General features: G+C 39.6%; 1 protein-coding gene across 1 annotated transcript; it reads right to left on the bottom strand.

Moving 5' to 3' along the window:
- Window positions 1–58: 58 nt before the first annotated feature.
- On the bottom strand, window positions 59–14,396 carry LOC139946879 (uncharacterized). The gene is made up of 10 exons (XM_071944640.1): window positions 14,308–14,396; window positions 12,036–12,129; window positions 10,895–10,992; window positions 10,536–10,637; window positions 9,918–10,042; window positions 9,272–9,440; window positions 8,612–8,715; window positions 8,099–8,215; window positions 7,427–7,548; window positions 59–6,695 (listed from the first exon to the last, which is right to left on the bottom strand). The coding sequence occupies exons 2-10, from the start codon at window positions 12,082–12,084 to the stop codon at window positions 2,350–2,352; spliced, it is 5,232 nt and encodes a 1,743-aa protein (XP_071800741.1). The 5' UTR covers window positions 12,085–12,129; window positions 14,308–14,396; the 3' UTR covers window positions 59–2,349.
- Between the last annotated feature and the right edge of the window lie 106 nt (window positions 14,397–14,502).

Below are 14,502 nucleotides of genomic sequence, written 5' to 3'. Positions count from 1 at the left end.
TTTATCTTAATGACGTCACAATCACTTCAGCTACCAATATTGTGTTAACAAAGATATTGACAAAATAGGAAGACTGCCAAAATAGGGCTAGATATAGCTCAGTTGGTAGAGGGCCGGCATGTTAATCCGTTGGTCCTTGGTTCTAATCCCACTCTAGTAAATTTTTCTTTGTTAAACCAAACAATTATTGTTTTGTCAGGATTAGAACTCCATTTATTTGCTGTTCATTTGAATGAAAAGCAAACATTGCTATTTAGTTGTGCAAAACAATGGATTTGGTGGGAATCGAACCAGGGTCCACAGAGGTGGAAGGCAGAGATAGAAACCACTTACTAGCCAACCAGGGAGTTGATTTCACAAAGATGGTCCTAATAACTCGTCCTAACTCGATAAAAGACCAGTCTTAAAGACACTGGACACTATTGGTAGTTGTCATAGACCAGTCTTCTCACTTGGTGTACATGTATCTTAACATTATGCATAAAATAACAAACCTGTGAAAATTTGAGAGATTGGTCGTCGGAGTTGCTAGATAACTATGAAAGAAAAACACCCTTGTCACACAAAACTGTGTGCTTTCAGATGCTTGATTTCTAAACTTTAGGTCTGGAAAAATACTTCTTTCATGAAAATTACGTCACTTCAGAGGGAGCCGTTTCTCACAATGTTTTATACTATCAACCTCTCCCCATTACTGGTTACCAAGTAAAGTTTTATGCTGATAATTATTTTGAGTAATTACCAATAGTGTCCACTGCCTTTAACTCTTTGTGAAATCCACCCCTGATTTCATAGTACATGTGTTTCACAGCTCATAAAGAGGATATGAGAAAATGCAAGTATAATGTGCAATCGAGACTGAAATTCCACATTAGGAAGATACACATTGTTCATTTAAATGTCACTCTTTTTAATGAATATGCACACAATATAATAAAAAAAATATGCAAATTTGCACTGTGTACTAAATTAAAGATGAAAGGACTAATAAAATACATATTTTGTTGTTAAATTCTGTTTCTATAATTCTCGATTCTGTCTTGCCTCGTAGCAGTTAATATACAAAACATTAAGTAAAAACTAAGATGTTGATGGTCACTTTCATTATTACAGTTTTGTAAGGCATCCATTTAAATGAAACCTAAACTGAACAATATTAAAACAAAGTCTTGTGTAGGATGGAAAACAACAATTTCTGAAACAAGAAACCAACACAATAACATTGTGAAAATGTCTTTTAAAAAAGCTTGAACGAATAAAGTGGTTTGTACTACATTTAAGTGTGTGTTTTAGAATGCCAGCCCCCCCAACTGATGCCCAAGTGTTAAACCATGGGATTCACTTGTGTCAGTGGTCGGGTAGGTATACACATTCAAACCAGGGGCTGACAAACAAAGGCGGCAATATGGTCCCTGGGGTGCATTTCACTTGGTACTAGACCTAGGGTTCTTCTTTACATGATATTTATTAGGACTAGTAACTTGTCCCTTCCTCTCCAAACATACCCATATACATGTACCCATTAAAGGTACCCTCTTTGGCAATAAAAGTTACCTGAGAAGTTTCCACTGAATAAGGCGTTTACTTATGTAGATGGATTGCACATGACGTCATTGACCACCATCGTTGATGAAACCTGCACGGGTGAAACCTGCACGCATTGGCTGAGAGTTGTGCGCAGTGCGAACACTTTTCCCATTGTTTATCATCAAATATGGCGATTGATGACGCTTTGTGCAATCCATCTATTGAGAAAACAGCAAAAAATGTCACATTATTCTCATCAAGAATGTTAATTCCATCCGGTTTAGTAAAGTGACAGTGAGTACCAACTGTATCTCTGGCCTTAGCATTCACAAACGGACAATAGATAATGTTTGAGCCCAGTTATTACTCTTATATTATTATCATTGACAAAATAGAACTGGCCATTGCAAACTGCTTATCAAGCAGAGTAACTTGGGTTTTAAATGCAAACAGTTAACTAATGGCCTCATGTTTCCACAACAGGAGAGTCCTTACCAAACAGAGCTTTTTTCTATATAATAAAAGATTGAAATTAGTAATTTATATCTACACGTATTTACACATTGGGAAAGGACAATTACATTTGTCTGTATAAAGAAATCAATTTGTGTTATTATTATTTCTTAATGTTTTGTTTGTATTTCAAAAAATTATAATTATCTGCCAATACACAATGCCACTTTCCCAAACTTTACAAAAATCTGTTTCCACAATGGCAACATCTCTTTTTAAAGATCTCTACCTAAATTAGTATGTAATATACAAAATAAATAATATTCAATTCTGCTATCTTCAAATAATTTGACTTCATATTTGACTTTTTTAGATGAATAGTTTTACTCTGCCTTTTGTTTTCCCAGAGTCCTGAGTTGTCACACTAAAAGGTTTAGGGGGCCCTGTTGACGACCTGGGGTCATTTCTTGAAGTTGAGCGTTGCTTCTTGGGCCACGATCCTGGGGTGCAATGAGAGGATGTCTGGCAAGACTGAGCAACATTTTTGTTGATTCGTGAAGGATAAGAGTTTAGAAGTGGCGATCGATTATCTCTTGCACGCTTTTGGAGAGACACAGGGCTGGTAGTTCTTGGGGAGCTTCGTGTTGGCTGCCTCGACCCCGGTCCCAGTAACGCCCTGTAAAGTCTAGGGTGAAGTGGACTAACCTTGCCAAAAGTGGGAGATGGTGAAAATGGCGATTTGCAACTCAGAGAATTAGAGCGGAGAAGCATTGTCGATCGCGAAGCTGCATCTGTTGAGCTTTCCGTCGAGGTACATGTAGACGGAGAATCATGTCCCAACTTACTTTTGCAGCCGGCACAGAAAGGGCATTTTGAGTTATGAGCTATGGGGCTATCAAAGACACTCTCATGTTTTTCTGGTGTTGTGCATTGGGACGATTTGATTTCAGATGAATTTGCTGAGGGTATCTTTTCTAGGGATCCTTTGGAATCCTTTTCTTCAGATGGTAGACAACTTGTTGCGGGTGACTCCTTTGAGGTTTCCTCCTGCTTTATGGACACTTTATGTGTTTCAGAGTACACATTAAGTAAGGACTTTTGAATCAATAATTTCTCAGGAGTAGAAATAGATTTCTTTGTATTGGCGTCTTCATCTCTGTCAATACATTTTTCTGGACACTGGATAGAGAAATAAGGATTACCAGGACTGTCTTGCTTGTCCCCGTCATCCTGAGACAATGAGGATGGTTTGGCTGGGAAAGAAATGCTTGGTGAATTCTGAAGTTTGCAATCAAAGTTCTTGCTGGATGGTGATCCAGATGGTGAGACTTTTGCATCATTGAGGCTGCTACGATAGCTGTTACAAGTCACAATTTTTAGATCACTGCTCCCTGTTTCGGGGCAAATGCCATTTCGGTTTTCAGAGCTTCCAGAAGTTTTGTTCGTGCCAATATCACTCTCTGCGCCAGAGAAAATGTTACGATAGCTGTCCCAAGTAACAGTTTTTAGATCACCGCTCTCTGTTTTGGGGCAATTGCCATTTCTCTTTTCAGGGCTTCTAGAAGTATCGTTCGTGCCGATATCACTCTTTGAGCAAGAGGGAGGAACAGCTTCCCCATGCTCACCATGATTTTTTTCTACGAGTTCATCTTCTACACCATTTTGACTTTGATCATCTACCATGTCATTTTGTTCCCTTGACTTACACAGAGCAGAAGTTGGGCTTTCTCTTGGCAGCCAAGGAGGAAAGCTGTTCTCCTCAATCATCGATGACGGTTTCTCCACAGTCAACTCGTCAATATTACAGCTGTAGCTCTGTGAGATTCCACTGTCTGGTGATGTCTCAGACGATAATTTTGGGTCAGCACTGGGTGGCCTTAAGATCTCGAGCCCAAGTGCATTCTTGTCCTTGTCACCTGGTTTCTCACAAACAGATTCATCAGTAGTTTTGTCATCTGTTATAACCGATGGAATGATAGGATCTTGGTTTGGATGCTTGGATGAAGGCGTCCAATGCTCTGATGATACAGTCGATTCTTCAAGTGATTCAGCATCAGTGTGTGTACTTTCTTCGCAGCTGGTGGCATCTGACTTCTCGAATATCTCGTTGGCGTCTTCAGAGATCAGAGCTGACGGGACAGGAGAGGGTACCCCATCAGATTGAGAGGCTATCTCAAATGACTCATCACAAATATCTTGCTTTTTCTTCCCTTCACGCATCCTCAGGGAAGCTCCTCCAGTCTGCTGAACTATATCTGGATGGGATAAAGTCTCCTCTGAATTCTCAAGGTGCAGGGTAGGAGAAATATCAGTCGCCAGATAACTTTCTAATTTTGAATAATCAATTGTTTCCCTTCTTGGCATCCATGAGAGTTGTTCTTTATTACCTCCACCGAGATCAACCTCTATGGAACTGGCTTTCTTCGTACCTTCCTCGACTTTGACTGGTGGTCTGGTTGACTTTACCGGACTACTGGACACTGAAGGCTTCTCTCCTGGTCTGGTTTGATAGGGGCTATAGTTCCTTTTGGAATGCAGTCTTCTCAAAAGCATCCCACTGGATGTTTCTCTGACTTGATTAACCGGTTTGATAACTGCTGGAACGCTGCGGGCTGCTTTCTTTTTAGACTGAGAATCATTGCCCTTTTGCCTTTGAGACCTCCGTAGTAGAGACTGAGCTCTCTTTTGTCTTTGTTTCACCTTGGTGTCCGCCAAATATGGTTTGACTAATGGATACATATGGCGCAGTTTTATTCTGCTTCTCTTCCTGGGTGCGGATTGTGGGTTACCACTCCCGGGAGTGCTTTCATTGGAATTGGCCTTTCCAGCAGGGCTATCTTTACTTAGTACTTGGCTAGTCGAGGACTCTTTAGGCTGGCTAGCAGATGATTGTTCACCTTCCCACAAGTTGCAGAAGAGAGTAGCATCACCAGTACTCTCATTTTGCAAAGAGATGTCTTGATGTATGCCAGACTTTCCATAGAGAAGCTGTATCTCCTCCTCAACTTTGTCAACATCTACGGCTGGTGTTGAGCCATCTAGTGGGGTAGGTTGAGAATAATTGCACTTTTGCCTTTGAGACCTCTGTAGTAGTGTGTCAGCTCTCTTTTGTCTTCGTTTCACTTTGGTTCCCCACCTAAATGGTTTGATTGATGGATACATAACGCACAGTTTCATTTTTCTTCTCTTCCTGGGTGCGGATTGTGGGTTACTAATCCCAGGAGTGCTTTCATTGGAATTGGCCTTTCCAGCAGGGCTATCTTTACTTAGTACTTGGCTTGTCGAGGACTCAATAGGTTTACAAGCAGATAATTGTTTACCTTCCCGTAAGTTGCAGAAGGGAGTAGCATCACCAGTACTCTCATTTTGCAAAGAGATGTCTTGATGTATGCCAGACTTTCTAGAGAGAAGCTGTATCTCCTCCTCACCTTTGTCGACAGCTCCGGCTGGTGTTGACCCGTCTGGTGGGGCAGGTCCTTGAAAGGAATCATGATGGGTGGTGTTACAGCGTCCCCTTACCGTGTTTTCTTCTTCATGTTTGTAACAGTCACTCTCCCCACTTGTGTATGTGCTCTCTTCACATGTAGATGTTGCACTGACGTCATCGTTGTCACCACCTTTCTTCCCCCAGTTCAGCATGAAGGAAACAGAATTTCTAGGGCGCCCCTTCATATTCTTGAAGAACACTTCTTGTTCCGTAGGGGACGCAGATCGCTCAGTAGATGGAGTTTCAGCTGATTTATCCTCATACTCCTTTTTTATCACAGACGTTTTTCTGTCACACTTGGGGAAAGATTTTCCGCTTCCGGCATGTCTTTTTTCACTAGTACCTTTCAGAGGACTACCAACATCTGGTTGTCTTTTAGTAATCTTAATCTTGATGAGAGTTGGTTTTCTTTGGGAACCTTTCCCCCTTTGTTTACTAGATGCTGCTTTTGCGACCTTTGATTTATCCTGCACTTGAACCTCTCTTACTTTCTCGCTTTTCATTTTGGTTTTATTCAAGCTGATTGGCTTAGAAGAGCCTTGAACGGCAATGCCCTTATCCTTTTTAACTGAATTAACTGGTTTACCAGTGAATTCTTTTGATGCTGCTGAGAAATAAGCTTCTATTTTACTCGCGACCAAAGTTGAACTCCCTTTTGTTTTACTACCTGAAGTGTTTATTGCCTTCTTCATAGCCTTTTTAGCAGGACTTTCTGCAGTTTTACATTTAGATGGTACAGGGCGGATCTTACTCGGCTGAGAGACATTTCTGGGACGCATGCTCATACGCAGAGTAGTCCTTTTCCCGTAACACAAACCTGCAGATGCTTTTAACCCAGATTTAATGTTTTCACACCAGAATTCCAACGATTGTGTTTTCCTAGGACAGTGCTTCTTCGAGTTTGTGTCTTGAGAGTTGTTGTTGGTGTCTCCAAGTGCATTCTCTTTGCTGTTAAATGACAGCTTTCTCTTTCTCTTGGAAGGACTCGTCGTCTCCTGAAGACCTTCTTTGGATGTCGAAGGCCGGCAATGATCCAAAGAACCAAACTGTGAAGAGGTAGTTGTTGCGCTCTTCTTGCGCATCCCGTGAGCAGAGAGCGGAGTGCGGGGGTGCTTCCCCATGAGCTTCATGGCTGTCCTGGTGCTGTTTCCGATCTTGGTTGGAGAGTCCACACATGGCGATGTAGGTACCTGTGAAGATTTTTTGGAGGGACAGTTGACTTCTGTAGCTGTTGATGAAACACAAACAAAAAATACAAATAATAATTCTTCTTACTGAAGATTTAATGAGCATTCATTATTACCCAAGATAGTTTATCCATTGTGATTGGTCGAGAGTGGCCATCTTTAAATGTGCGATATAAATGCAGTGAGAAGTGTTTAAACATCTATAGGCATGGCGTTAATTTACAAAGCAATCAATACATAACCGAAGTACTCAATGTAAAAACTATAAGCATACATGCATGCGCACAACCGCTGAGTGTCAATGCTATTTTGAACAAAGCCCGATAGTCCTATGTGACAGGAATTTTTAATTTTCAGAATTTTTTTAACAGTCCTGTATGCTTTGATTTTGAAGAGCAAGGTCACCAAGGCATTTTCTCCTTGGTAAAGGGCACCCTATGAGGAAATTGTAAATTTTCTACTGGAGCATTTCAATGACATTGGGGAATGGAGGCAACCCCCTTCATTGCCTCCTTGAACTATCAGACCTGCCACCAATTTCAGATAGCTGCTTAAGCAGAAAGTATTGCTCAACAATTTTCTGCTTAGCAGAATTGAGCAGGACACCAGTCACAAATTTTACTCGTGACATGGTATTTTGGCTGGTAACGGTACTCAGGTATTTAGCTTATTTGTTTATTTGCTTAGCTGCTTTTTGTGCTTAAGCAGCTCTGTGAAATTAGGCCCTGGTACTCAACACTTAATACTACAACAAGTTTAAATTGTTACTCACCATTACTTAGCATGGCATTGCACTGAGAACATGCCCAGTCTTGATTGATGTTCTTCAGCCCACCACAGGCAAGATGGCAACCACATGAACCGCACAGATCACACAGTACAAGCTCCCACTTACTGGAAGACACAACAACAAAACAACTCAATATGATATCAAATTACTTCAACACAGATCAGTATCAAAAATAAAAACTCACACAAGTGGGGCTGTGGATGGGCCTTGTGGGGTCTTTTACACAATGGAACAACCCATAAAGTTTGTCTTTGTTTGAACTTAACCCTTAGAGGAATTCTTTAGAAAAGGTTTTAACAGAACAACAGCCATTTCAAACAGGTGCTCCAGAGTTGAGCCCAACCAAAATCGGAATTAGTACATGAAAAGTCTGGCATCTGAAACAGTTACGAGCGAGACTAGACGCGCTAGAAGTTCGAAAGATCGACAGTTGAAACGACTCTGGAGCGCCTTTGTTTTAGAAGTCGATCTTGTCATGAGCCGAACCTAATGTAAATGTTTCGTTAAGTTCCCCTGTCTGAAACCAACATCCACTTGGGTCGACCCAGACTCGCTGCTAATCTATTTGGTTTGGCGAACTCTGAAGTGCCTGTCTGAAACTGGTGTTATGTAATGAGGTTTATGTCTCATGAATAACTTTGATGTGATATTTACCTTGACACTTCGTTGTACTTCCTGCCTTTAGGGCATTTACAGGGGTCGATATCACAGTTATCATGTCTCCAGTACAGCTCCTGGTAAGCGTTGTCCTCCTGCTCCCATGAAGCATCACTTTAAACATCAAATACATAAATAAATTTTTAAAAGTCAGCAAGAGCCGAAGATCACAAATGATAACAGCAGGCCTGGACCTTCGTTCTTTGAGAGGGCAAGGCCATTTTGAAAAGGGCACTTTCATTGGAAAACTTGATTGGGAAATTTTTAAATGGGCACCAAGGCCAAGATCAAGGCGATGGCCTCCTTGGCCTTCATGAATTCCAGAACTGTAACCAGGACTAAATATCATTCATAAAAAAAAGAAGTCCTTTGTAACCTGTTGTAAATAAAGGTCCATGGCCTCGTTGCCCTGGTTTTAAAAATTTTAATGTGCATGGGCGGGTCAATCAAGAAATCTATTTTTCAGTAACAAAGATGTGTAATCATTAGATGTCATAGTGGCCGACTCACTGTTCAGGGATGTAGATTCCAAACCGCTTCATTTCATCCTGGAATTCCGTCTGGTTATTGCAGATGGCACAGCGGAAAAAGTAACCGGCGCTTAATGCCTGGCGCTAAAATGAAAGCGAGAAAAGGGGAAGAATATTAGGATAAATAAGGCTTAATTGTAGGCTTTAAAAAAATTGATTCGAAGCTGTCTATTGTAAAACATTTAAAAGAAAATTAATTTTCAAATGACACACAATGTGTTCTCCTATGAAATAAAATATCTCTGTGCTCTACGATACTGAAGATCACTGGCTGTGCTCAGTGGTCATGATATATGGGTTGAGGCGGCTGGCTGCCAACAGCTCTCTGGGGAGTGTACAGCCCCGGGGCTGCCCTGGCACTCCAAACGCTTTTTCATATGCAACGTCTTCTGCCCTCGTAGGTACCTACCCTGGGTAAAGAGAAGCAATTAAAGTAAAGCATCTTGCTCATGTGTCATGACCGGTATATATTTATCCACACTCTGATGACTTACATGTAACCGCCAGAACTTGAATTGAATGCTCTTAACCACTCGGTCAAAAGCACCCTTGCATGCCTGCAGTTTCAGCATAAACCACATATGGATCAATGGAGATTTGTTGGATTGTTAGGGTTTTAAATCAATTAACAGATTCCTACCTGAACACAAGTGCGATGGAACCAGGTATTGTTACAGCATGGCGTTTTCAGTGTATGGTTGGACACCTTGGCTTCCACTTCATCCATGCAGATCGGACACGTGACTGAAGACTGGCTGCAGGGATTTGTTGGGGCAACTTGCTGCGGACGATGATCCACGCAGTATGACCTGAGTTTAGGCAACGAGAGTACGTTTATTTTCTTACAAAAAAATAGTTAATGGCCTTACGTTTCGACCCTAGCAGAGTGTTTCACAAAGGCTAAAACACTCACAAAGACTCTGCTAGGGTCGAAATACCAGGATATTAACTATTTTTTGCATTTATACCACAGGTCCTTTTGGTTGGTAAGTAGTTTGCAAAAGCTAAATTCTATTTTCTTGTTTAATTTTTCTTAAGTGGTTAAACAGAACTTGTGACTTCCAGCTAAAAATAGAACACTACAGCCAGTCTTCACAGTCCAGCTGTCACTAAACCACAGCATTTGGGAAATTAATGAGTATACGGTGCTTACACACATTGGTGTGTATGGGTAAAACCCAAATTAATACAAAGTTGTTTTTAATTATTTCATCGCAAGCAAATCATAAGGTACAATCAGTCACAACAAAAATGATAATAAGGTCTTGGGGGGGGATCACACTTACAAGAAAGTATCAAAGAATAGGAAAATGGCTTCCTTCTTGAACCCACAGTTGAAGTGGTAACCTCTCCGACAGTTCTGAACAGAGCAGCCTACGGTCGCTCTTGGTTGTGAGCAGTAACCACATTTCTGGAAAGACAATAAGAAATCAGATCAAAAGCTAGAGAAGTACAAAGCAACACAATATTAATTGAAACCAGAGAATGCTGGTGTGTGAGATAGACTGGTCCAAAGCCTTGAAGAGGGCACAGCTATTTTCCTCTCGTGTGGGCAATTCTATGAGGAAAATTTGAATTTGTATATAGGAGCTTCAGCAAAAGGGCACCTCAGCAAAAGCACAGGTTTTTTCCTGAGCATTTCCACAATTACTCTTATTAGTGTAGTGACCAAATTATCAGATTTATCCGATATGTTCTGAATGGATCTTTTTGACTTGATATTTTCAGAAAATTACCATTTTTTGAAGTGAAGTGGAATCACATCATTATGGTAATTCAACACCAGCCCAATGTTGAGCATGCTGGGCTGTCTTGGCTGTGGAAAGCTAAGTCCATCTGAGTTTTACAAACCAGAAAGTCTAAATTGGTGGGAATTCTGATGTAGTTACAGGTTGATGACTCACCAGTCTTTTGGCTCTCCGAAATTCAGACAGGATATCAGGCAGAAGAAATCCATTGATGCCTTCGGAATCTTCTCCTCTTTGGGACAAACCGCTTGCAAACAACTATTAAAAATAAGATAAATGTATGATTGACGATTGAAAAATTACACAAAATATTTTTATTAGCCACATTAGAACACTGTGGTCTGGAGCAACAAAAACTAGTTGGAAATTTGTTGTGTAAAAACAAAGAATTTTGCCAAAGTTCACCTTTGTAAATTAATATCTTTGTAATTAATCCCTGTGATCTTTTGAATAAAATGAGGGAATATTCTGAAAGTGATTTAGCAGAGGAGATAAATGACAGGATATTATCTTACCAGGCAATAATTGTGAACAGAGATCTTGTCGTCTGGATCTTTTAGAAGCTTGCCGCAGTCTACATCGTCGTCTCCTTTGTTACAGTAAATGCATACACCTGTTGAATTATACAAAGAGGGGGAAAAAAGAGTTAGCAAAAATATCACTACACCACATGTCATTACAAAAATAAAAATAATTCCATCACGCAGTGACGCTCAACGAAATGCAATGTATGTAACATAAAAATAAATACTAAATTGGATTTAAAGTGTGAACAAATAGGTTTTGAGTAATTGTTTGAAAAAAAATGGCTGACCAGGCTTGACAAAGGGCAAGTGGAAGACTGCTCCAGAGAGTAGGGCCAGCATGGGAAAAGCTGCAGTCACGCAAAAAAGACAAGAGGATCTGGGAATTGGAATAAGGGGAGAGTCTGATGACCCGAGTCTGTGTGGAGCATTGTATGTCTGTTTTGAATTCTGCATCTACATCTGCATGTACATCTCAGGAGTTCTAATCAAAGCCTGTTCAGCATCTACATGTAGTCTGGTGATGAGCCATGAACTGATCATCATCATAACTGAGGATATTGGTCAGGGCTCGAATTTGGGGGAAATAACCAACAAGACTGCAAGGCTTGCTACATGGCCAGAACCAAACTGAGAACGAAAATCTATACATGTACACGTTCACAGTCACACATTTAAACTTTATTTATTTAGCACTTTTGTCTTATGGGTAAAACTAGGCAGAATTGCAAGATATTTTATCTTATCAGACTCAAAGGCAACATTTGTACGCAAGTTTCAAAGCTAAATATAAGGTGAGGTATTAATATTCACAAACACAAGACCACCAAATCTGTCTGGTCATAAGTTTACTTAATTTCGGTCTCAATGTTTCCAATAGCCTGCTCTATCCTCAAGGACTCCTTGTCGAAAGACAGTTTTCACACAACAAAGTCGATAACCACATATGGTGTTATCACAAACCGAATGTACATTGATACTTCATCATGCAATTGCCTCAAAACCAACTACACTTCAAACTATGCACTAAACTTCAATGTCAACTTCTTGTATTTAAAAGTAGATCACAGCAGTTGTGGTAGAGCAAGGCTCAAATGGTACACAAATTTGAATTTCTGCAAAATATAGTTACCTTCCTTGAAATCATATGTCCTTTTATCCAGGCAAATCTTATAATCCATTTTAGTAACTGTATATTGTTTAGTTTATTACAAATCAGCTTCCTCCTGCAAAGAAAAAAAACAATAAGGGAAAAAATAAATAATAAATAAAACAAAAATGGTGTGTTGACTGTTGACAACACAAATGCCCCCTTGAGGTTGGAATTGCTACACCAAGTCCTTTTCGAGTTATTGTTTTAGCCGTAAGGACCTTAATATTTTTCAAATTATTGCTCGGACAACATTTCTTTTGTTTAGCCATAATGAGCTTAATATTGTATGTATGGTCTTGGATTTATTTGATTTTTTAATTTGACTAATCTCGGCTATTTAGTGTTTACAGATCTACATCTACAGCTATGATAATACTTGTCAAAGCCTTTTCAGTATCTAGACAGGGTGAGAGAAAAAAAATGAAGAAATTTTAGTTTTACAAGTGGGAACTAAACCCCAGCGAATTGTCCAGGGAAAACCCACGAAGTCAAGTAGGGACTGAAAAACCCAATCCACAATGCCCCCGGTAGGATTCGCACCAGACACCACGTGACTGTGCTAACCTGACTTTTTAAAGAAAATTCAAGTGCAATTGGTTGACATCATTCTATTTCAGATCAATTTATATCTCATCCCCCCTCATATTCATAAATACTTTAGTTTGTTAGGACTTTTAGTTTTACTAGGTCAGTATTTGTTTCTAACCGTATTTATAAATTAATAATAAAATAACATAAACAAATTAGAACTATGTACAGTCATGACAGTAGTAGTGTAAATAGTAGTAGTGTAGTACAACAAATGTAGTATGCAGTGGTCTTATAACTTATTTGATAGAGGAAGAGAGGAGTATACTACACATGTACTTGATTTCGAAACAGGTCAACTCGTACCCAAGTCAACTCGTACCCAAGTCAACTCGTACCCAAAATGTTGTACCCAAGTCAACTCGTACCAACGTCAACTCGTACCTAGGTCAACTCGTACCCAGGTCAACTCGTACCCAAGTCAACTCGTACCGTACAACGTACGTTGTATGTCGAAACGGAGAATTTCCGTGCGGCGTGATTTTGTAAGCGATAGGAAATAAAAATGACGTTCTACCTTCATATGTAGCTCACTTTTATTATAAATAATCTCACGAATTATGTTTAAATAATGTTTGTTCATCTCATTTCTGCCTTTTTCCCGCTAGGATATTCATTCAGATCCATTGTGGTTTCTTTTAATTTCCCGTGTTGAAGGGTCGCCGTGAAAGGCGTTGAGCAGATCAGATGCACACTAGTTCTTCGTATCAAGGAGGTATAAATATTTCGACCTACATGTTCATATGAGACCAATTATTTTCAATGAAAAAATATACTATGTATAAAACGCCACCCTTCATGTTTACCTTGGTGTTTTTCCTGTTAAAGTGTTCCCAAAAGAAAATTTCATGGTAAGAATTCATTCAATTCATTCATTTGCGTTAAGTTCTGATTATCGTTTTTTGATTTAAACAAGTACTTCATACTGTTCCACTTTTATCAACCAAAACACTTTGCGTAAGTTCTTATTATCTTTTTCCGAATAAAAAAACCCCCAAAATTCATTCTAACAAGCCTATATTAAAAAAAAGTTCTCTGATTAATTTTTCCCACCGATAGGGCCTAAGTAAAAAAAAAAATGCAACATTTATTTGGGTGCGAGTTGACTTGGGTACGAGTTGACTCAGGTACGAGTTGACTCGGGTACGAGTTGACTCGGGTACGAGTTGACTCGGGTACGAGTTGACTTCGGTACGAGTTGACTTGGGTACGAGTTGACTTGGGTACGAGATGACTTGGGTACGAGATGACCCGAATTCCTTGATTTACCTTGAACTGTTGAACTCAGAACAAGATGAAACACAAGTTTTATGTTAGTTTTATTATTTTATAATTAAATTAACTTATTTTAATAATTAAACTAACCAAAAGTAACCTTTGAATATAGAGATTGATTATGCGAGCTGACTAATAATAATATATTGTCATTTTTTATAGCCACAGCATGTGCATGCCCACATGTGCAGTGTAATATGAAAAAAGTGTCGGGAAAAGACGGTTAGAGCATTCTTTAAACAGAACAAAAAATAACAAACATTTAAATTTAAATTAAAATCATGTTTTCACCCGTTCGGACGGATGCAAATTTCGACACTGTTTTCTTTCACAATTGAAGTTGGACATGCCATGCTGTTTTCTACGAACATTTTTAAAATGGACAAACCTGCAGCCAAATAAGCGACATTTCCTCCAGCTTTCGTTTTACCCGGTAAAAATTTCAAGGAACAGCTCGAGAGCTCAATATTTGATGACGTCAGGAAAAGCACATTATTTGTACAAAGTTGAAAGGTCAAAAAGATAACTTCCCATCATGCAGTTCACTGACAACTACGTCAACTGAATGAAATTAATCGATTAG

The sequence above is a fragment of the Asterias amurensis genome, chromosome 1 (genome assembly GCF_032118995.1).
Source record: "Asterias amurensis chromosome 1, ASM3211899v1".
NCBI classification, from domain to species: Eukaryota; Metazoa; Echinodermata; class Asteroidea; order Forcipulatida; family Asteriidae; genus Asterias; species Asterias amurensis.
The sequence above is the reverse complement of the archived record's forward strand: the minus strand, read 5'-3'. Positions and strand labels throughout refer to the sequence as shown.